Here is a 20,453-nt window from a genome sequence, read left to right as displayed (position 1 = left end):
GACACTTGTCCAGATTCACTGACAACCTTGAACTTCAGCTGCCGCTCATGGCACCATTTCAGTGAATGGGGTGGGAGGAATAAGTAGCTCTGGAAGGGAACTGTTACCTGCCTGGTGCTGTGAGTCACTTCTCAGCATGTCATTTTGGGAGCGGGAAGTGTGCTGGGTGCGTGGGGAGGGGAGCAGGTGGGAGGGAGCAGCACGGAAGCGCCGAGGCCTCTGCAGCCTGTGAGCCGTCTGCTGCCCCTGGAGTTTCTGCAGAGCTGTGCACAGGAGGAGCCTGCTCTTCCGAAAGGTGGGGGAGCAGCAGCACCTGTCCCACTCTCTCTTCTTTCCTCCCTCTCAGGCCAGCCAGCTGGGTGTATACCGGGCCTTTGTGGACAACTACGGAGTTGCCATGGAAATGGCTGAGAAGTGCTGTCAGGCCAATGCTCAGTTTGCAGAAATCTCTGAGGTAATGCCTTGATGCTGTTCAGACAGGTGCACCGCTGACTCCCACCTGTACCCTCCACCTCCCCAGGAGAACAGAGTGCACCAGATCAAGATCTGGTCGTGAACCGCAGCTGTTTCCAGATTCTGTTGGGTTCATTGCGTCAGCCCTATGCTGGGGATGCTGTTGTGTCCAGACAGAAGGAGCAGCCCACAGGGTGTCCGGCCTACCCTGGGGCGAGGGCCTGATTCTGGGTGTTGGCCAGGTTCCAGGGACACTGCACTGTCTGTCTGCAGTGAGGGGTGTCTGTAGTTCTGCCCGTTAACAGCTCTCACCACAGGAGTCCTGAGGCTGACTTTGTACCTGGCACTGGAGGCAAGCCTGGAGGTGTCCCACTTTTCCTTTTCTAGCCTGCCAGACCTTGAGAGCATTGAGGAAGCATTGAGGGGCTAGTGCTGTGGGGTGAGGGCTCATGTCACCTGTGCTTTGTAGACCCACATGCAGGAGCAAAGCGACAGGTTGGAGCTGTACTACCCCAGGCCCTGGGTCTGAGAGGCTACTGACTCCCTGCCTGCATTTAGCCCCAGGAAGCTGAAACCTCAAACCATGCAGTGTTAGCACCCAGGGCCTTGAAAGACTCATTCAGAAACAGAGACCATGAATGGGCCGTTCAGGCAGAACCCAGCCGCACCCCTGGGTCTGTACTCTCCAGACTGGGGTTCTTCCTGCCCTTCCCCAGCCTATGTCTGCCTGGTGGCCACTCTGCAACATTTTCCTCTTCGGGGTCCCTTGCTTCTTCATGAGCCCCCCATCTCGCTGTAGCTTTGCCTTCTGGCTTGGCTTTCCCCCACCCAGCAAGCGTTCTGAGGAGAAAGCCCTCCAGGTGAGAACCGCAGGGTTAGAAAGAGAGATGCGCACTAGAAATAGGGAGTGAATGCGGTCGCCCTTGCTGGGACACACCCTCAGCTGTCACCCCTGGGCTTTGTTCCTGAGGCTTTGTGCCGTCTTACTGTTTATTGCAGGATGGAGCATCACGGGCTTCGCTCTGATGTCTCCAGTGGTGACAGTACCTGCCGCCCTGTTCCTCCAGAGTCTGTGGGGCACCCTGCTCCGCCAGGTGCTGCTGGTAACAAGCTCTGCTTGCATCTGGGGCTGCAGCTCTCTCCCCACTGCCAGACTCCCTCTAGACCATTCAATCTGTTCTCTTTTCCTTTTTCATTAAACTAGCAACCCTCCTCCCCAACAGCTGGAATGGTGGCACCGAATTTCAAGTGACCCTGACAAATCAGGGACCTGATCTTTTAAGAGCAGGTTACAGTTAGGTGGGCAAGTTTAAGTCCATCCGGACAGGTTTCTGCAGAGGAGGGAGGAAACACCATGGGACGCCACCTGGGGATCACGTGGTCCCACCAACCGTGCACCGGTGGATTCTGAGCTATGGCTGAAATGCAGGGAGTGGGATGGGGCTCAGGACTAGCTGCAAACCGACCCACTGTGAAGGTTTGTGGCACCTGCACCGTCAGGGCGACATGCACTTTGGTTCTCGGTGTTTCAAAAAAGACCCAGAAGAATTGGAGCCACCCAAAGAGAGCAGAGTCAAACTCAAGGAAGAGAAAGCAGCAAGCCCTGTGGAGGTGTAGGGAGTCAGTGCTCAGGCATGGGAGTTCGAGGATCACCCTCAAGTACAGGAAGGAGTGGGGTAGTGTCCATCTTCTGGGACAGTCCTGAGAGATGGGCAGCATCATTAGATCTGGTTCCATGGAACACCAGCTCTCCAGACAGTGGGTAATAGGATTTACCTGAAAAGGGCTTTGGGAGTCAGGCCAGTTTGGGAAATACAGGGTTAAACCAAACTCATAAGTTTTCTTGAGGCAGCTGTTCCTGGAGCTCCTAGATAACTCCCAAGCATAGCACTGTCCACGGATACGTGGGCCGCCTCCCAGGCTCGTGTGAGCCCAGCACCTGGTTTTTGCAGTCTTTTGTGTGGCTCTCCCACCCCCTCACACCCTTTGGGAACTGCTGAGTCAGATGTACAGAGGAAAAATCACTGCGAGGGCTGTTAAACTCTCAGGAAAGGTACCAAAGTGCATGGCAGCGTTTGGCCCCAGTGAGCTGGAAAACACTGTCTTTTGGTCTTGAGATGTTTCCTGCAGCACAAGGGGTTGGCAGAGCAACCTCAGAACCTCTTCCGTCTCTGCTGTTTATGCTTTTGTTCAGAAGCTTAGTACCAGAAATTAATCTCAGCTCCTTCCCAGAGGATTTTAGGCACACAGGATCTTTTATTCTACATTTCTCTCGTGGTGCTTTCAACGCAGTTGTATCAAAACAGCCTGGGCTGTTCACTTACAAGCCCTGCTGTTGCCCTGGGAATCTCAGCACATCATTTTTTAGTAAGTACACTTGCAAATTCGGAGAGGGCAGGTGGAGTTATAATCCAGTGTCAGTCTGCGGTGGTGGACCTGCCCTGGCCGTCTCCGAAGATGAGTGCTCTTCTGAACCACCAGCCCCCCTGCGTGCTAATTGCCCCAAGAAAACAGTGACGTGTGTTTAGGAGTGTGCTCCTGTTGGCCTCCATTTACAGGATTCTCTGTGTCAGAGGATCTCAGCCACGCATGATTTTGTTCACAAGGGACACTTGGCAATGCCTGGAGACATTTTTGGTTGTCACAACAGCAGGAAGGCAGGCATGTTCCTGTACCGATAGGTAGAGGCCAGGGCAGCTGCTCAGCACCCTACGGTGCCCAGGAAAGCTGCTCAGAGAATTTGTAGCCCAAAATGTCAACAGTGCCCTGGCTGAGAAGCCCTGTCCCAGGTAGACCGCAGCATCCAGGGCATCCTGCGTGCTTGGCTTGCTCGTGTGTCCCTGCACACCCTGTGATTTCAGTCTCGGCTCAGAACGCGCCTGGGGTTCGTTTCAGTGAGGAGGGAAAGCTGAAACTGCTGCCAAAGGGGGAACGTTCTGCTGCATCAAAGCTGCTTCTGTCATCTGTGCGAACATGCGCTTTTCTCTCTGCAGAACCTGAGAGCCAGAAGCAACAAAGATGCCAAGGATCCAACGACCAAGAACTCTCTAGAAAGTGAGTTCTGCATGCTGAGGTCTCTGTGTGCCCTTGTCGGGGAGGCTGCTGCTGGCAGAGAGGGCGTCGTGGAAAAGCAGACACAGTGCCCAGTTGGGTCACCCCTTGGTGCCTTCCCTGTTCTACTCTTCAAATAGAGTGGGGACGAGGAAAGAACAATTCAGGGAGGGCAGGGAAGGATACCATCAGTACCAGTTCGCCACCAAGAGTATGACCCCAGTGGCCTTGTAAGGAGGATTTTTTTTTTTTTTTTGAGGCAGAGTTTCGGTTCATTGCAGCCTCTGCCTCCTGGGTTCAAGTGATCCTCCTGCTTAAGGCTCCCGAGTAGCTGGGGTTACAGGCACATACCACCACGGCCAGCTAATTTTTGTATTTTTAATAGAGACGGGGTTTCCCCCATATTGGTCAGGCTGGTCTTGAACTCCTGACCTCAAGTGCCTTGGCCTCCCAGAGTGCTGGGATTACAGGTGTGAGCTGCCGCACCTGGCTGTAAAGAGGATTTTATTTTCTGTTTTTGCCCATGACAAGTTTAGTCATAAAGTAATCGGTGCAAAAGACAGGCTCTAAGTGGCTGGGCAGGGATTGAGTCCAGAGTTGCTGGGAAAGTGGTATCAGGAATTATCAGTCACTTCTTACTTTAGTCGTGAAGGTGTAGTGAATAGTTACACTTGCAGAGAATAGCAGGCCCTGGAGCTTTTTGCCCCAAACCTCAGTTTCCCCATCTGCAAAATGAAGATAGCGATGTGTGCCTTACGCTGGTCATGGGAGTCTTGTGAGGAACACATTTGGCATGTCTCAGAACACACCTAAGCGTCCGTGCCTGGGATTGGCCACGCTCACTGTCATCATGGAGAAGCACGGGTGGCCGAGGCTGGCCAGGGCTCCTGCCATGCCAGGGAGCTGCTCCCACTGCAGTGGGGCTCATGTGCCTCTGGAGTGCGGGTGTCCTCAGGCAGGCAGGTCGCCAGAGAACCTGTCAAACGGAGAATTGTGTCGGCATCTGAGTAGGTTTCTGCCTGTCTCAGAGTCAGGCATCTGAAATGTCTCAGGATCGATGGTAAGAGCAGCTAAGTGGTTTGCTCAGCTTATCCTCTGGGCTGGGGAGCAGGTCTCCTTCCAGAGTTGGGGCCCTCCCCAGCCCATCCTTGCCAGGGTGGGCTCCCTGACCTCAGGCTAGAGGAGCGGCAGTGCTGAGCCTTTTTAGCTGTTGTCACCGAGCCAGCCGTGCAGGCTTGGGTCTGACAGCTGCTCTGGACTCTGCATGCAGTGAATGTCCTGGACTTAAAGCGTTCCAGGTGGGTGCTCTAGCCTTGCCCTTGTCACTGCGCAGAGGGGAGATGGAGCCTGTGGAGGCTGGGGCAGCCCCCTCCCCACTCACTCTTGCACCGAGGGTGTCAGGTAGCTGGTGTGCTTCTCCATGTGCAGCCTCTCTCACCACCCCTCTCTCTCCACAGCTCTGCTCTACAAGCCTGTGGACCGTGTGACAAGGAGCACGCTGGTCCTCCATGTGAGTCACAGCGCCCCTCCGGACTGGGACCAAAACTGCCTTCTCAGGCACACACAGCAACAATGTTCTGAGACCTTTTTTGGTTGTCATAGCTGCAGCCAAGGGGGTGCTACTGGCATCTGATGGGTAGAGGCCTGGGATGGTGTTCGACATTCTGTAATGCAAAGGACAGCTCTCTCTTGCCCCTCAACAAATAATTACTCCACGCAAAATGTCAGCAGTACTGAGGCTGAGAAACCCTGCCCTAGACCTAAAAGGAGCCCCTCTTGGCCGTGTGCATGCAGCATGGGTTTGCTGGAACACATCTAGGACCTGCTTCCAGAACGGTGCTCACACAAGCTCTGTCCGCAAAGCCCAGGCCCATGTGAGAGAGGCAGTGGTGACACTGAGGGAGCTGGTGCTCTGGGCTCCGTCTGCATTTTGTGTCTGCACTTTGTGCACAGTGGCAGGTGTCAGTGATCCTCTGTGTCTAACTCGAATCTTTCTTCCTGGGGCAGGACTTGCTAAAGCATACTCCTGCCAGCCACCCCGACCACCCCTTGCTGCAGGACGCCCTCCGCATCTCACAGAACTTCCTGTCCAGCATCAACGAGGAGATCACACCCCGACGGCAGTCCATGACGGTGAAGAAGGGAGAGGTGAGTGTGGCAAGGGATGGCTTGGGTCTGCCCAGCCTGCTGAGCTGGGGTCATGCAGGGTACCCTCGATCTGAGGCCTAGAGCCCCTCCTGGTCCTCAGCAGACCTTGCCTTTTGGGATTGGTGAGTTTGGCAGCACACTCAGTCCTGTGTGGAAGGTGTCTGGGTGCAGTTGCAGGGGTGACATGCACCATACTCTCCAGGCAGCAGCCATCACCATGCCTCACTCAGCCACCTCTTTTCTTTTCTGTCATTGTGGGTTATGTCCAGGGACCCCTTTTTTTATCCCCCACACTCTTGCCAGCTCAGGCTCCCCAGCCAAGGAGACCTGTGCGAAGGAGGTGAGTAGGAGGATGGCATTTTGTCTGCCTGGAATCCTCCTACTTCCTCCTGAGTGCTTTCATTAAAAAACAGTTAACATCGGGTTTAAGGATTAGAAAGGGGGATTCGTGGTTTGTGTCTGTGACGTGAGACTGGATGAAGCACTTCACGTCTTCCTCTGGGAAGACTCTCCTTCCCGTTCCCCCTGTCACTGACGTATTCTGTGTGCACGTCATTGATGAGCAGGCATGGCCTGTGCCCGTGCCGCTCTGAGCCTTCCTGGGCGGGGCCTGGCACATAGTGAGGCTGTTTCATTCCCAGGCAGGTAGCAGCTACTGAGAATGGCCGAGGCGTGCAAGCTGGGGAGCCGGTGTCCAGGGGGAACAGCTTTTGTCAGAGGCAGCGCTGAGGCGAGGGGAGCTGACCCATGGCCTCAGGGGTCTCATGCAGGGACAGGAGCTGTCTGGCTCAGGCAGGAAACAAAATGGGCATGAACCTGACTGTAGTTGCCTCTGAGAACCACCTCATGGCTGGGCACCATGGCTCATGCCTGTAATCCCAGCACTTTGGGAGGCCTAGGCGGGTGGATCATGAGGTCAAGAATTCGAGACCAGCCTGGCCAACATGGTGAAACCCTGTCTCTACTAAAAATACAAAAATCAGCCAGGCACAGTGGCAGGTGCTTGTAATCCCAGCTGCTCGAGAGGCTGAGGCAGGTGAATCACTTGAACCCGGGAGGCGGAGTTTGCAGCAAGCCGAGATCTCACCACTGCACTCTAGCCTGGGCGACAGAGTGAAACTCCCTCTCAAAAAAAAAAAAAAAAAAAAGACCATCTCCTACTCTTCCTTCTCATTTGTGTGCCATGTGGTTGGCAGTGTGCCAAGGACACAGGCCCTGTCCTCAGGGCCCCCACAGGGTGGACCTGCCCAGCACATGGGGCTTGCTTTCCTCCTGCCCTGGGCCATCAGGCAGGCAGCTGTCAGCCCGGTCTGCCGCACACCACTTTGGGAATGTTACTCTTGAGTACCCAGAGTCTAATCAGAGTTGACCTGGAGTGAGGGACTTGGTCAAGTTTCTCGTAGTGGGCCTGGCCCAGGAAGGGCATGGAGGAGGAAGGAGCTGTCCGCTCCATTCCACCCTCCAGCTTGTCAAAGCCCTGGAGCTGGGCAGACTCAGGGTCCCATGCCAGCATCGTGAGGACCGACCCACTGGGTGGCCTAGAGCTTCTCCCAGCTGGGCCCATTCCTTGTCTTTGCAGCAAGGTGGGAACATGACCTCACCTCACTGGGCACCTGGGCTCCCAAATGGGCATGATTTAGCAGCAGTCCTGGCCATCCGTGTTGGCTCCTTGGCAGTCTCAGCTCTTTGAAGGTGGAAGTGGGTCCGTGGCACCTCCCAGGGGAGGTGTTGAGCAGTGCAGGTGCTCCCCAGCTGATCATCCCGTGACTGGGACCTGGGAGCGGTGGGGGATCAGATCTTGCTTCTTAGAGCAACAACCGGGCCCTGCCTCTGGTTCTCTTCCCTGGCTCAGGGCCACAGAAGGAGAGCAAACCTGTGACAAACCTGTGCGCAGTCCACACAGATCTAAGTGGATGTTGGCTTTGCTTCTCCTAAGCCTCCATGTGCTGGGTGGGTTCCTGCCAGGCTCGCCCTACCCTCCTGAGACGCCTGTTCTTTCTTTTCTACTGACTGTTCTCTTGTGAGCGCTCTGACCTCCTGGGAGGTGGGCGTGGGTGTCCTTTTTCCCATGGCCTTCCCTGTGCCAAGTCTGCTCCCTGCAACTCCAGCTGCCATTTAGCATCCCTAGAGAGAAGGAAGGGCCTTCTCAGCGCTCGAATCATTGGAATCCACTGCTTTGGGGAATTGAGAAAAACGCGATATTGCCTAGAAGTTGGCACCCAGGCCCTCGTTCCTGCATCCGTCCCCGTGGGGGCTGACTTCATGCTTACCCATGGCCACGTCTCAGGGCCACCAAGGAGGAAGTGTAATTTAAGAAGGGCTGCGTGCAACTGGGCGTGGTGGCTCACCTCTGTAATCTCAGTGCTTTGGGATGCCGAGGCAGGTGGATCACAAGGTCCAGAGTTCAAGGCCATCCTGGCTAATACGGTAAAACCCCATCTCTACTAAAAATACAAAAAAATTAGCTGGGCGTAGTAGTGGGCACCTGCAGTCCCAGCTACTCGGGAGGCTGAGGAAGGAGAATCTCATGAACCTGGGAGGCAGAGGTTGCAGTGAGCCAAGATCATGCCACTGCACTCCAGCCTGGGCAACAGAGTGAGACTCTGTCTCAAAAAAAAAAAAAAAAAGAAGGGCTGGGCGCTTCACAAAGGCAAGGGCCTGGATCTACCTCCTCCCCAGCACCTCACCCTGGTGGAGGCGCATTTGCTTGTTGAGGAGGGGTCACCTGGGTGCCTCAACTGCAAAGCAAGATGGAGGACTAATGACTCTAGAAAAGTCACTGTGGGTCTGACCAGCACCCCTTCATTCAGAGCTTTCTATCCGAGGCATGTTAAGGGAGGTGGCTTGATGGTAGCTAAGCCAGGATGATAGACAGATGCCTGTGCTGTGCCCCAGCCCCTGCCATTCCTGGAGCAGATGCCGCTAATCAGTTGGGCACTCCAAGCCTGGACAGTATCCTCTGGCACTGCCCAGTGGGTTTGCAGTCCTTGATGCAGAAAGAAAGATGCCAGATGGGCGAAGCCCCGTCAGGTTCTGCTCTCCCTCACTGCTTAGAGTGTACTGATTTGGGGACACCCTTTTGCTTCCCGGGGTGCCCGTGCTCTCTGAGGGCAATGATGCAGGGTCCGTGGCCCCTCCACTGGGTGTTGAGACTGAAAAGATTTCACAGCCTGAGAGGGACTTTATGAAAGTGAGCGGTGATGACCTGCCTGCATGCCGCCATCTGTGTTGGAGATGACGGGCAAGCTCCTTTGACGTCACTAGCCAGGAAAGGGGGGCAGGAGCTCCAGGCTACTTCCTCTTAGAATTTGCAGCCAGGGGTGGGGCCTGAACTTTTCTCTTCTGCCCATCTCTTAGTTTGGTACATGACATGGAGTGTCAAATTCCCGAAGGGAGAAAGGAACCGTGCCTCTGAGATCTCATGACGACTCTGTGGTCAGAGGTGATCTCCCTTTTACATATGAGGAAACTGCGACTCAGAGAGGTTGAGTGTCTTGCCCACAGTCACACAGCCACTAAGTAGCTAAGCTAGGATGCGAGTGAGGCCACAGGCCCCCTGGTCACCTGTCTGCCTCTCGGGTATGTTACTCTTTGGCTCCCTTACTCCTCTGTGAGCCAGTAGGACGTTTCCACCCATCCTCTTGTTCCTGCACTACCTGGAGGTAGGAAGGAGGAGGAGATGTCCCTTTCAGCTCTACACGCTACCCCATCCCCTGCTGCTGCTGCTGCTAGGAGTGCGTCAAGGGGTTGGGGCTGTTTCTGGCTTCCCTGGCATTTGATGTCAAGAGGAAAGCTGCCTCTGTCGGCCTGGGTGTTTTGAGGTTCTCTTGCAGTAACGACTGGGCCTCCTGGGAGGCGGCCCATTGCTACCTGCTGAGCCTGGGCAAGTCTGGCATTGAGGAGAGGCCCAGATGTGAGCCCTGTGCAGGGTCAGCCACCCCAGCCCCAGACCCCCACTGTGGCTCTTGTAATCTCATGGCCCTTTTCAGCCACATCCCACGGCTCCAGGGCTGTGCTTTTTGGGGAAGAGTGACTTTGGGCTGCATTCCAGGTGGCCCCTTGATGCTGAATGGTGGCCGGCAGGTGCTCCGGCTTCCCAGCATCCTGGCCCAAGCACACCTGGGGGCCCATGAGCCACAGGTGCTGCCAGGAGAATGCCTTCCTTAGCCTCCCCAAAATAACAGGATCAGAGGATCCCGCAGGCACAGTTTCTTTCCAGGCCTGGGTTCTGAGGGCTGGTGGGTGGCGCTCATTTGTTTAGCTGAATTAACTTCACAGTTAGATAACCGATCCCCACTACTGGATGACTTCCCACGTGGTTGCCTGTCTGTCTCCTCAGAGCCTTGGCACCATGTGCTGCTCAGCACCCCCTCGGCTTGGGCTCCGCAGCATAGTGGATGATCCAGTTTGGATGTTTTGTTTCCCAAGAGCCAGCCAGGCAATGACCTCCAATACCTGTTCTCTGCCTGGGATCCCAGAGGCCCCTCTTGTAGGAAGAACACTGGCAGTAGTCCAAACGGGAGCTGTAGGAAGGCCCTAGAGCAGGAAAGTACCACCAGTGCAGGCTTGAGGCTGAGAGATGGTGAGGCTCGGGCAGAGGAGAACCAAGGTCTTTCAGTTGATGATTAAGGAGTTGGAGAGCAGGCTGGGCATGGTGGCTCACACCTGTAATCCCAGCACTTTGGTAGGCCAGGGCGGGTGGATCACTTGAGGTTAGGAGTTGGAGACCAGTCTGGCCAACACGGTAAAACCCCGTGTCCACTAAAAATGCAAAAATTAGCCGGGCGTGGTGGCACGTGCCTATAATCCCAGCTACTCGGGAGGCTGAGATAGGAGAACTGCTTGAACCTGGGAGGTGGAGGTGGCCATGAGCCGAGAGCATGTCATTGCACTCTGTACTCCAGCCTGGGCAACAGAGTGAAATTCCATCTCAAAAAAAAAAAAAAGGCCGGGCGCGGTGGCTCAAGCCTGTAATCCCAGCACTTTGGGAGGCCGAGACGGGCGGATCACGAGGTCAGGAGATCGAGACCATCCTGGCGAACACTGTGAAACCCCGTCTCTACTAAAAAATACAAAAGAACTAGCCGGGCGAGGTGGCGGGCGCCTGTAGTCCCAGCTACTCGGGAGGCTGAGGCAGGAGAATGGCGTGAACCCGGGAGGCGGAGGTTGTAGTGAGCTGAGATCCGGCCACTGCACTCCAGCCTGGGCGACTGCGAGACTCCGTCTCAAAAAAAAAAAAAAAAAAAACAGTTGGAAAACTGTTGGAGAAACCAGAACCTGTTGGCAAAGTTTGCAAGGGTGCTACAGAGAGGGAGGTGCCCACTCCAGAGGTGAAGACAGGATGGGTGGGGTTCTCAGCTCCACTGGACACCAAACAGAAGCTGTAATGGCAAGGCCAGTGCCCATGTTGAGGGCTAGGCCTTTCTGGACCCTTCATAAACATTGGCAAACAAAGCTTGGGTTCTCGACTTGTCTGGGCCAAGTTCTAATTCCTTCCAGGAGCGTGGGCACGTTGCTTACCTCTGAGCTGTTTCTTCTCCAGGCAGTGGTGAAGCTGGAGCCTGCTGCATGGGAGGGTTCTGTGGAGTGAGATGAGATGTTTTATGTCATGCTCTTTTCACACCTTCTTGGCACCCAGAAAGAGCTCAGCAAATACTAGCTGCTACCAGCCACCCTGACTGTGGCTATCAGCCAGCATTGTTCTTCCCAGGCCCCGCCCTATCCTCCACCTGGCATAGTGTTTCTCACAGCATAGGAAACTTTCTGGGCCACATTGGCCGTGGGAGGCTTTCCTGGGGACCAGAGAGTCTGCAGGGAGGGCAAGTCAAGAGCAGGTGAGAGGGAGGTAAGGACGAGCAGGACCCTTGACCTCATTCTCCACTGCAGTGTATATTGGTCTGCCTGGTGACCCTCATTGCTCCTGGTCCCACTGCTGAACCTCTGGAGTCTGCCACATCCCTGCATAGACAGGGCCACTGATAGGCAGTGGCAGCCAGCTCAGTGGCACTCAGCCAGGTCTCCAGGGGTGTGCGCTTTGCTCTGGGGGCAGGGTAGCAGGGGCTGAGGCCACTGGCTGCCTTCAGGACCACCCCACCAGCCAGCAGCTGACAGTTCCACCTTGGTCTTCACTTGGGCCGTCTTCCTTCTCCACTTTCTCAGCTGCTACATGGGCATCTTTGGCAACTTTTCCTTGTCCCACCAGTCAAGGCCCTGCTGATTTGTTGATGATCAAACTGCAGTTCTTGTACCTGGGGAAGGTTTCCAGCACCTCCATGGAGCCGTGGTCTCTGGTTGCTGGAGCATGTCATGGTCAGTTCAGGCTGCTGTAACAAAGTACTGTCTGCTGGGAGGCCCACACACAGGCCTTTACCTCTCACAGTTCTGGAGGCTGGAGATCCAGGGCCAGGGTGCCAGCAGGGTCAGGTTCTGGTGAGGGCAGTAAGAAGCACGGCTGGCATCCCACTGTACCCTCACATGGCCTTCCTGGGAGTGGACATGGAGAGAGAAAAGGACCTGTCTTTCTTCTTCTTCTTATGGGGACACTTACCTCATCCCGTGGGTTCGTCTATGCCTACTCACCTCGCAAAGGCCCCACCTCCAGATACCAGCCCGTTGGAGTTAGGGCCTCAGCATGAATTCTGAGGGGGACAGAAACTTTCAGTCTTAACTGTGCTTCTTCCAGACTGGCCTTCCTGGGAAGGCCCTGGATAGGCTGTGGGTGGGGGGTAATGTTGCACTGGCGACAGCTAGAGGAGGTGGCTGGCCTGAGGGGAGACCCCTTAGCAAGGAGGTGCCCCTCACCCCCACCAGCCTGACACGACCCCCCTCCTCGGAAGACAGAAGGCACATAATGATGTGACCTCACAGGGCCTCGGTTTCCTTGTGTGTAGAAATGAGGGTTATGGTGCCTGCCTCGTAGTGTCCTGGTGAGGAGTGAGTGGTGTGATTCACGGGAAGCTGTGACTGTCACATTCCCACCTGCAGAGGACATGGTGAAGGGTGACAGCCCCGTGTGAGACCCTGCAGGTCAGTTTCATTTAATCCTGAGAACATACCACCAGACAAGTCTTTCTCACCCCATCATGTTTAAGGAAACAGAGGCTCCAAGAAATGGAGGAGCGTAGCCAGCATCGTCGTCACAGAGAAGGAGAAGGGTAGGCTCGTGACAGTGAAGATGCAGGCTGTCCTGGCCGCCCTTGCTTTCTGGGGGCTCCTGTAGGGATGATGATTCTAGTTGTTCAAGGAGACAGGTGGTATTTCTTCCAGCTGGTGTTTCCCACCTGGGGTGTGGGGGGGCTCCCCAAGGGGAGTGTTGTCCTGCCAGCTGGGGCCTGCTGTCCCACCGCCCTGCCCCGCCCCACAGCACACACGGGGACCCACGCCCACACGGGGTTACTTGCACCAGGACACACATAGGCCTGACACGCACAGGGACATGCCCTTGCTTGGAAATACACACACATAGAAACATGGAGATACACACAGTGAGACCCATGGGCACACACCTACCCAGGCCACAGGTCTGTGGGGTTCCATGCATGAGGACATGCTCAGGCGCCCATACTCACACGAGAATGAACATACCCGGAGACATGGAGATGCACAAAGGGACACACAGAGACACAGACACAGAACACATAGGATCTTCCCCTGTGCCCTTCTCACACACAGGCTCCCACGGTGCCAGCAAGCCAGCTCTCCAAAGTGTGGTGCTGTCCCTATCCTGGGCCATTGAGGCCCTGGCCCTCTCTGTCCCACAGCTCTAGCTGGGAGTGTTTGCCCTAGGTGAGATGCTGAGCATTGGGGACAGTGGTTTCTAGCCACGTGGCCTTATGCCAGCTTTGGGATGCAGTCAGGATTGTGACCCCGGCCCACCCTTGCCGTGTGCCCTGGAGGACGTCTCAGGTGGGCTATGTGGGAAGCCTGTGCTGATTTCAAGGCCGACTGTCCTGTATTCCAGGCCGGGGACCAAGCTGCTGAGTGCTTCCGAGAGGGACATCTGGGCAGGGAGTGACATACGCCATACCACGTGGGCCTGCCAGTTATGTGCTGGTGCTGTGTGGGCTGGGAGGGCAGGGGCCAGGTGACAGGGACTGCAGAGCAGGGCCTAAGATGCTGTGACATGCTGGGGTGCCTGTGGCTTTCAGGCTTCCCTCAGATGAGAATTGCACAGGTGGGTGGGGGTTTGGGTTCAAAAGAGTAGCCCAGAACCAGCCAAGTCCACTGTCCGAGCCTCCCAGGCCTTCAGCCCGCACCCCAGAGGGACCACATCCTCCCCACAGTCAGGCCTGTGTCCTCTCAATGTGGCATGCTGGCATGTGGGTGCTACAGGCGCCCAGTGTGACACTCACTGGCCTTGCTGAAGGCCGAGGGTGCCCCAGAGGTGGGTTGTGGGGAGCCACTGCTGGAGAGGGAGCTGCATTTCTGGCCCGCAGGCAGAGTGAGCTGGGTCTGCGGCTTCTGAGCTGAGCATGGGGTGCCCTCTGCTGGTGATGGCAAGAAGCTCAGTACCTTTGTATGGAGAAGGCTGCCATCCAGCCCCGCCACTGCCCCCAGAGGGAAGGCACCTGAGACCCCTCCTCCTAGGCCAGGAGGCCGTTTGCTGTGTCCCTGCCAAGAGGACATACTGCAGTCCTTCCCGAAGGACCTCAGTGTCCTGGGACCCCACCCAGACCTGGTCCCCGCTGCAGACGCAGCAGTTTGGGTTACCTGGCTTCAGCGCTCCAGCTCTACATGATGTTTCTCCAGGTGCACGTGCAGTTTCTTGCTTCCCGTGGGTGTTGTCACCAGGCGGCCGTCTGCCCTCGGCAGGCGGGGTATGGGTGAGTGCCGATGAGTCATGGCCTTGGCACGCCGGCAGTCTTCCTACCCTTCCACTTATGGGCACCAGCGGCCCGTGCGTAAGTCGTTGGTTCCCCCCCACAAGAGCCAGCTGGCTGTCGTGAGCCAAGCTGCTTATGATGGTGACATGAAGCCTCCACCCCGAGAGTGTCGGAGGCCTGGCCCAGGCTGTACTTGCCAGTGGGGAGCTCTGCTGCCTGCGGCCCCAGAATGGGGGAAGTTCAGAGAGACAGAGGCTCCCCGAGAAGCACCTCAGGCGGCAACTGACAGCAGGGCGAGGCCCTGGTCTGACTCTAGGACCAGCCTGACTCCCTGAGAGTACAGGGCCGCCTCACTTCTCCAGGTGGGGACAGGTGCACTGCCTGCGGGGAGACACTGGGTTTTCACACCCTCTGTTGTATGTGCCTCCCCTGTGAGCCTTCCCTGAGACCAGGTGGGCTGGGTGCCCACTAAACACTGGGTCTCTCTCCCACAAGGTTGTGGGCTCCTGAGGGTAGAGGCCTGTGAATGTTGCCCCTCGCTTTCTGCGCTGCCTGGAACAGAGGGTGTAGCTCGCTGAAGCTCAGTTTTTTCCTTAAGGACCTGCCTAAGCCTGTTGTAGGGACTGGATCAAATAATTCAGGCGATGTGCTCGTGCACTGGTCCCAACATGGGGAAGGCTTGCTGTGACGGCCTCTCTTCCTATCCCTGTACCCTCAGCACGGTGCCCAACCCTGTGAGGTACTAGGCATGGGTGACTTACCTAGACATGCCCATTCAGCAGTCCCTTGAGCAAAAAGGACCTACCCTTGCCTTTCAGATGCAGACCAAGAAGCAGAAAGGCACGTGGCTTATTAGCCTATGCCCCCTGCCCTGTGCTGCCCACCTGCACTCTGCTTTAACCCTTCTCAGGCCGCAGGTATCCAGGCAGGTGTCAGAGGTGCAGCCCCTGCACACCAGGGACCCTATCCATCCTGCTAGTTGGGAGGACTAGGAGTTCCAGATGTGAGACCCCCAGTTCCTACTGCCCTCGGAACCAGCCCGACCCTTGCCGTGACCTCGAGGGCTGCCACTTTTCAGAGTGCACTGGGCCCATCTCCACCCATAGACCATACTGCCCCATCTTTATCTCGAGTACCAATCTCTTCCCACCACAGGGACCTGTGCCTGAGATGGTCCCTCTACAGAAATACCTGTTCCTGGCATAGCTGGCTTGTTGCCCATTCTGGCTCTCTGCTGCCACCCTAGAGAGGCACTGGCTTCCCTGTTTAAAGCAGGCCCTCCCATCACCCATCTTCACAACAGACTGTTCCCTTGGCTCTGTGCCCCTCCAGACCCACAGCCGTTACCTCCCCATCTCCCCCACCCTCCCACCCTCTTCCAAAGGTGGAACACACAGGAGGGATTGGGAAATTTGCTGAACAAAGAAGTTACACATAAGCCCTGATCTGTTAGCAGGACTGTGAAGTGAACAAAACGTTCTGGAAAGTGGATGTGACGGTCAGATGTGGAGGGAGGGAAATCTTCCCAGGGAGAGAAAGTCTCTGGGTCAGCCTGCTCCTGCTGGGCTGGGAGGGCCGAACACACCCCACCCATCACCCCAAGCTGCCCTGACCCGCCTTCCCTGTGCTCGCAGCACCGGCAGCTGCTGAAGGACAGCTTCATGGTGGAGCTGGTGGAGGGGGCCCGCAAGCTGCGCCACGTCTTCCTCTTCACCGACCTGCTTCTCTGCACCAAGCTCAAGAAGCAGAGCGGAGGGTGAGTGACGATGTGGCCCCCATTCCGGCGGTGACCTCCCCCTGACGCTCCAGGACATGGAGGGCCCTGGCTTTACCTTCCGTCTCCACTTGAGCACGATGCCAGGCTCAAGGTTAAAGATTGTTACTAGCAATCTGGAGACGTCATCAGGCATCGTGGTGACCAGCTTTGACACCCGTAGTGAGGGGTAAACGTGACCATGGCTTCCGGCACCATTGCAGAAAGGTCACCTCAGGACCCATCCGGGAAGCGTGAGGTCAGGGGCTGCAGGCAGTGCTGGGTGGTGACTGCCTCTATCTCCCCGTGCCTGGTGGTGGCTTCTAAGTTATTCTCAGCACAGGCCTGCACACATCTCCCTCCTCCCTCCAGGGATTGGGTTCACCCAGGTTGCACCAGGTTGGAACGGAGCAAAGAGGGCCATGTTGGGAAGGACCAGCACGGGGCTCTTCCCTGCATCCTGCCGTTTCCCTGCTGAGTAGGTTTAATCCGTCAACTCAGAGGACAGCCTTAGTTCCCCCATCTGTCAGGCGAGGGGATGACCAGCTAGATCTGTAGTCCCTCAAACTCTATGGCCCTGGGGGTGGATTTCAGTCCTGTCCTGTCATCGTGAAGCCTTGATATGCTCCCACATGAGCCTTCAACCTTAGGGCCAGCTCAGGATAAGGTGGATCTAGACTCCTGAGATGCCTGGGGCCTGTGGTCACATGTTCAGAGTGTCTGTTCCCAGGAATCACAGTTCCCAGGAATCCCAGCGCCTGCCAGCGGCCTCATCCCAGTCTGTTCCATGGAACACGTGCTGGGTTTTAGGTCAGGTAAACCACGTATGGCCAGGAACATGGGCTCTTGGCCTCTTCACAGCAGTGACATCAACCACAGAAGGCAGCCGGTGCATGTGAACGTTCTTCTCTCCCCATCCCCAGCAAAACCCAGCAGTATGACTGCAAATGGTACATTCCGCTCACGGATCTCAGCTTCCAGATGGTGGACGAATCGGAGGCAGTGCCCAACATCCCCCTGGTGCCGGACGAGGAGCTGGACGCTTTGAAGATCAAGATCTCCCAGATCAAGAGTGACATCCAGAGAGAGAAGGTGCATGCCAGGGGAGCAAGGGCTGGGTTCGGCGTTGTCTGAGTGGGCAGCAGCCCCCGCACCCGGCCAGTGGGTGCTTTCTGCATCAGGCCTCTGGGCCCCAAGTCTGGTCTCTGGGACCCCTGTAAGCTCTCAGCTCTGGGAGGGCTGGCATCTGGGCACAGGTAGGTGCCCAATTCTGAGAACCCCCAGCTCAGTGGGGAGCACCATACCAGAGCGGCTGCCAATCCAGCCCTCCAGAAAAACGAAGGGAACTAGTCATGGTCTCTACAATGTGCCTTTCACGGGATACTTCCTGCATGTGGTGGACTGCCTCATACTCAGTTGTCCGACCTGTGACTGGGGGTCCCTCTCAAGAGAAACTTGTTTATACTGGCAAGTTTAAACTGGGTCCAGTTTACGTCTGCCTAACCATTGCTGTGGCACTGGGAGCCTGATTTTGTGTTTTCACTGGCATCCCCGGGGAAAACTTAACCTAAGCAAACACCTCCTAGTTTTTCAGAACCACACCACCACAATACGAAACAGATTCAGAGATTTTACCTATAGGTTTTGGACAAGGAGGTGCCATGAGTAGGGAGGGCAGTCTTCTGTCCCTGGGTCACACAAGGCAGAAGTGAAGAGTCAGAGAGAGAGAGCGCATGACAGCTAGCAGTATTTATAATGGAACAGGGTGTGATCCCTTGTAAGTTCACAGGCAAATGCCTGAATGGTCCTTTTAAGGAAGCAGCAGGAACGCGGGAGCTCAGTCAGCTGGGTGGGAGAGAGGCTTCTGGGTTCTCACCTCGGCCACGGGATTGAGCTGTTTGAGTGTGTGGTCTCCTGATACCCAGGCTGCATCCTTTGCTGTGTGGTTCCATTACACGGGTGACGTACCGAGTCACCAGAGAGAAAGTCACAGCCAGACAGTGGAGGGCTTGGAGTAGTCCAGGATGCGGGGCTGGGGGAGGTGCTGGCTGTCCCCCATGCAAGCTACCCTGATGTGGGCCAGGCCCAGGTGAGAGTGCCACCCCTCCAGGTATTCAGGACTACTGGCGCTTGGTTTTTCCCAGAGATGTTTGAAGACTGTAAAAATGGCAAGGACGAGCCCCTCAATCAAAGGTTAGCCAGGCCAGAGGAGGCGGGTGGCAAGAAGGTTAGGCCTGGGTCCAGGGATGCCCAGGTAGGTTGGATGCAGCAGGACAGGAGTTCCTCAGCCCTTGCCCAGCTGCCCAGCCTGCTGTACCCAAACCCAGGATACTTAGGAACACAGGGAGCTTCGAGACTGGGGTGAACGTTCTATTGTTCATCCTTGTGGGACTGTGACCTCCAAGGTAAGGTGTCCCCACACATAGTGGGAGCCAGTGCTCAGAGCACCTGAGTCCTATTGACTGTTACTGTTGTATTCTCCATGTTCAGTTCTTTGGGAGATGGGATAGGATGGAGCCCTACCTGGTGACAGGCAGCACAGTTTTCTCCTCCCCAGGGATAGTGGCTTCTAGAGTGAAACACGCAGCTCAGCGTAGGAAGGGCCTTCCCATCCAGGTTCTGTTGACAGTCGTCTGGCCTTCTGCTGGGACCTCCACAAACATGCCCAGGGGGCCCGATACTGAAACCTAGTTGGATTAGGAAGGGGATGAGGGACCCTCTAGGTCACAGCAGCCTCCTGGACATTGTCTGAATTTGGGAAAATGAAAGGCAGGGATGTTTGTAAAAGTCTCTTCTCTCCGCCGTTACGAGAGGAAAGACTTAATTCCTACAAAAAAGGTTTACCGAGCATGTCCTGCAGCTTGTGCCGTGCCTTGACCCTGTAAAAAGGCTGTTTCTGTCCTCCAAAGGCCACCAGCAACTGCAGTCTGGGGCCCTGGGCTGTGCTGAGTGGAGAGATGGGATTCTCGTCCTCTGCAGGCTGAATGCAGCTGGTGGGTGGGGATGGATGGAGTGGGAGTGGGTTGTGTGGGGTGCTGGAATGGGAAGGTGAGGCTGTGGCATCTCCCCGCAGAGGGCGAACAAGGGCAGCAAGGCCACGGAGAGGCTGAAGAAGAAGCTGTCGGAGCAGGAGTCGCTGCTGCTGCTCATGTCTCCCAGCATGGCCTTCAGGGTGCACAGCCGCAATGGCAAGGTGAGTGCCTGCTGTGCTGGCCCCTCCTGCTCTCCCAGCCTGGGATGGGCTCCTGACTGCCTCATGGCAGCGCATTTTCACTTGGACGCACCCCAGACTGAGAGGCTTGTCCAGCATGGTGCATGCAAGCACACTCCTTCCCTTGTCTGGGGCTTTGGGCCGTAGCCGCCAGGTTGAGTGGCAGCTGGCTCAGCTTCCACAACTGGGAGTGGGCAGGGTCTCTGGGGAGGGTATAGGGCAGGGGAGCCTAGCAGGTGCAGACCTGGCCCTTGGTACAGGGATGCTGTCCCGGGACCTTGAGGGCCAGAGACGCATCTTCTGTCCTGAGTCTGGCTCCTGCTGCCATCTGTAACCTAGGCCTCTCCCTCCTGTCAACACATATCTGTCAGCGTCCAGAATGACTTGTTTTCTAGCCTGGCCAGGAGAGGCTGCTGGTGGGCTCTGCTGGTGGGGCTTGTGGGTTGAATGCAGGAGGTCAGGTCTGGATTAATCTTCATCTCTGCAGATCCCACCTGGTCACCTCCATGTCCCTAAGCTGTGCCCCTCTGCCAGCATCACACCCTGACCCAGGTGGTTCAGGTGAGAGCTTGTGCCACAGGTGCTGTGGCAGCCAGCTGGCAGGAAGGGTAGGGAGTGCCGGAAGCGACATGCCAGGCCATGAGCACAGCTGGCCACGGGGCTCCAGCCAGCTGGAGGTATGAGTTGTGTGCTCTGAGGTGTCCCGGGCCTACCAGGCATTCGTGTAGCCAGGGCGGAGATAACTGGGTGTGTTCTTCTCGCCCACCCTAGAGTTACACGTTCCTGATTTCCTCTGACTATGAGCGTGCAGAGTGGAGGGAGAACATCCGGGAGCAGCAGAAGAAGTGTGAGTATCCTCTATCCCGAGAAGGTCTGGGCTTCAAAACATTAGGGCCAGGCTGGCAGCTCCTGTGGTTTTAAACCTTCTTTTTTATTTTGAGAGGTTTTATCCAAGTGAAGTGTTGCATTGGAGATAGCCGCCCCGATAGGCCCCCAGGCCTCTTGACTCCCCGCC

The 20,453-nt window shown here is 56.2% G+C and overlaps 1 protein-coding gene across 4 annotated transcripts in view; it reads left to right on the top strand.

The window, feature by feature from the left end:
- The window catches only part of BCR (BCR activator of RhoGEF and GTPase), a 137,050-nt gene that overhangs the window by 88,629 nt on the left and 27,968 nt on the right, over positions 1-20,453 (top strand). For all 4 annotated transcript variants that reach the window (XR_004442246.1, XM_033232735.1, XM_033232733.1 and 1 more), the window contains exons 5-12: positions 347-454; positions 3,447-3,507; positions 4,962-5,014; positions 5,512-5,652; positions 16,109-16,230; positions 17,151-17,319; positions 19,301-19,420; positions 20,210-20,285. Coding sequence is in view for 3 of the 4 variants with exons in the window: in XM_033232735.1 (XP_033088626.1) it covers positions 347-454; positions 3,447-3,507; positions 4,962-5,014; positions 5,512-5,652; positions 16,109-16,230; positions 17,151-17,319; positions 19,301-19,420; positions 20,210-20,285 (850 nt within the window). In the remaining variant the exon portion in view is untranslated. The remainder of the gene's footprint in view (positions 1-346; positions 455-3,446; positions 3,508-4,961; positions 5,015-5,511; positions 5,653-16,108; positions 16,231-17,150; positions 17,320-19,300; positions 19,421-20,209; positions 20,286-20,453) is intronic.

This window comes from Trachypithecus francoisi, unplaced genomic scaffold (assembly GCF_009764315.1).
Source record: "Trachypithecus francoisi isolate TF-2019V2 unplaced genomic scaffold, Tfra_2.0 Lachesis_group14, whole genome shotgun sequence".
Lineage (NCBI taxonomy): Eukaryota > Metazoa > Chordata > Mammalia > Primates > Cercopithecidae > Trachypithecus > Trachypithecus francoisi.
The sequence above is the reverse complement of the archived record's forward strand: the minus strand, read 5'-3'. Positions and strand labels throughout refer to the sequence as shown.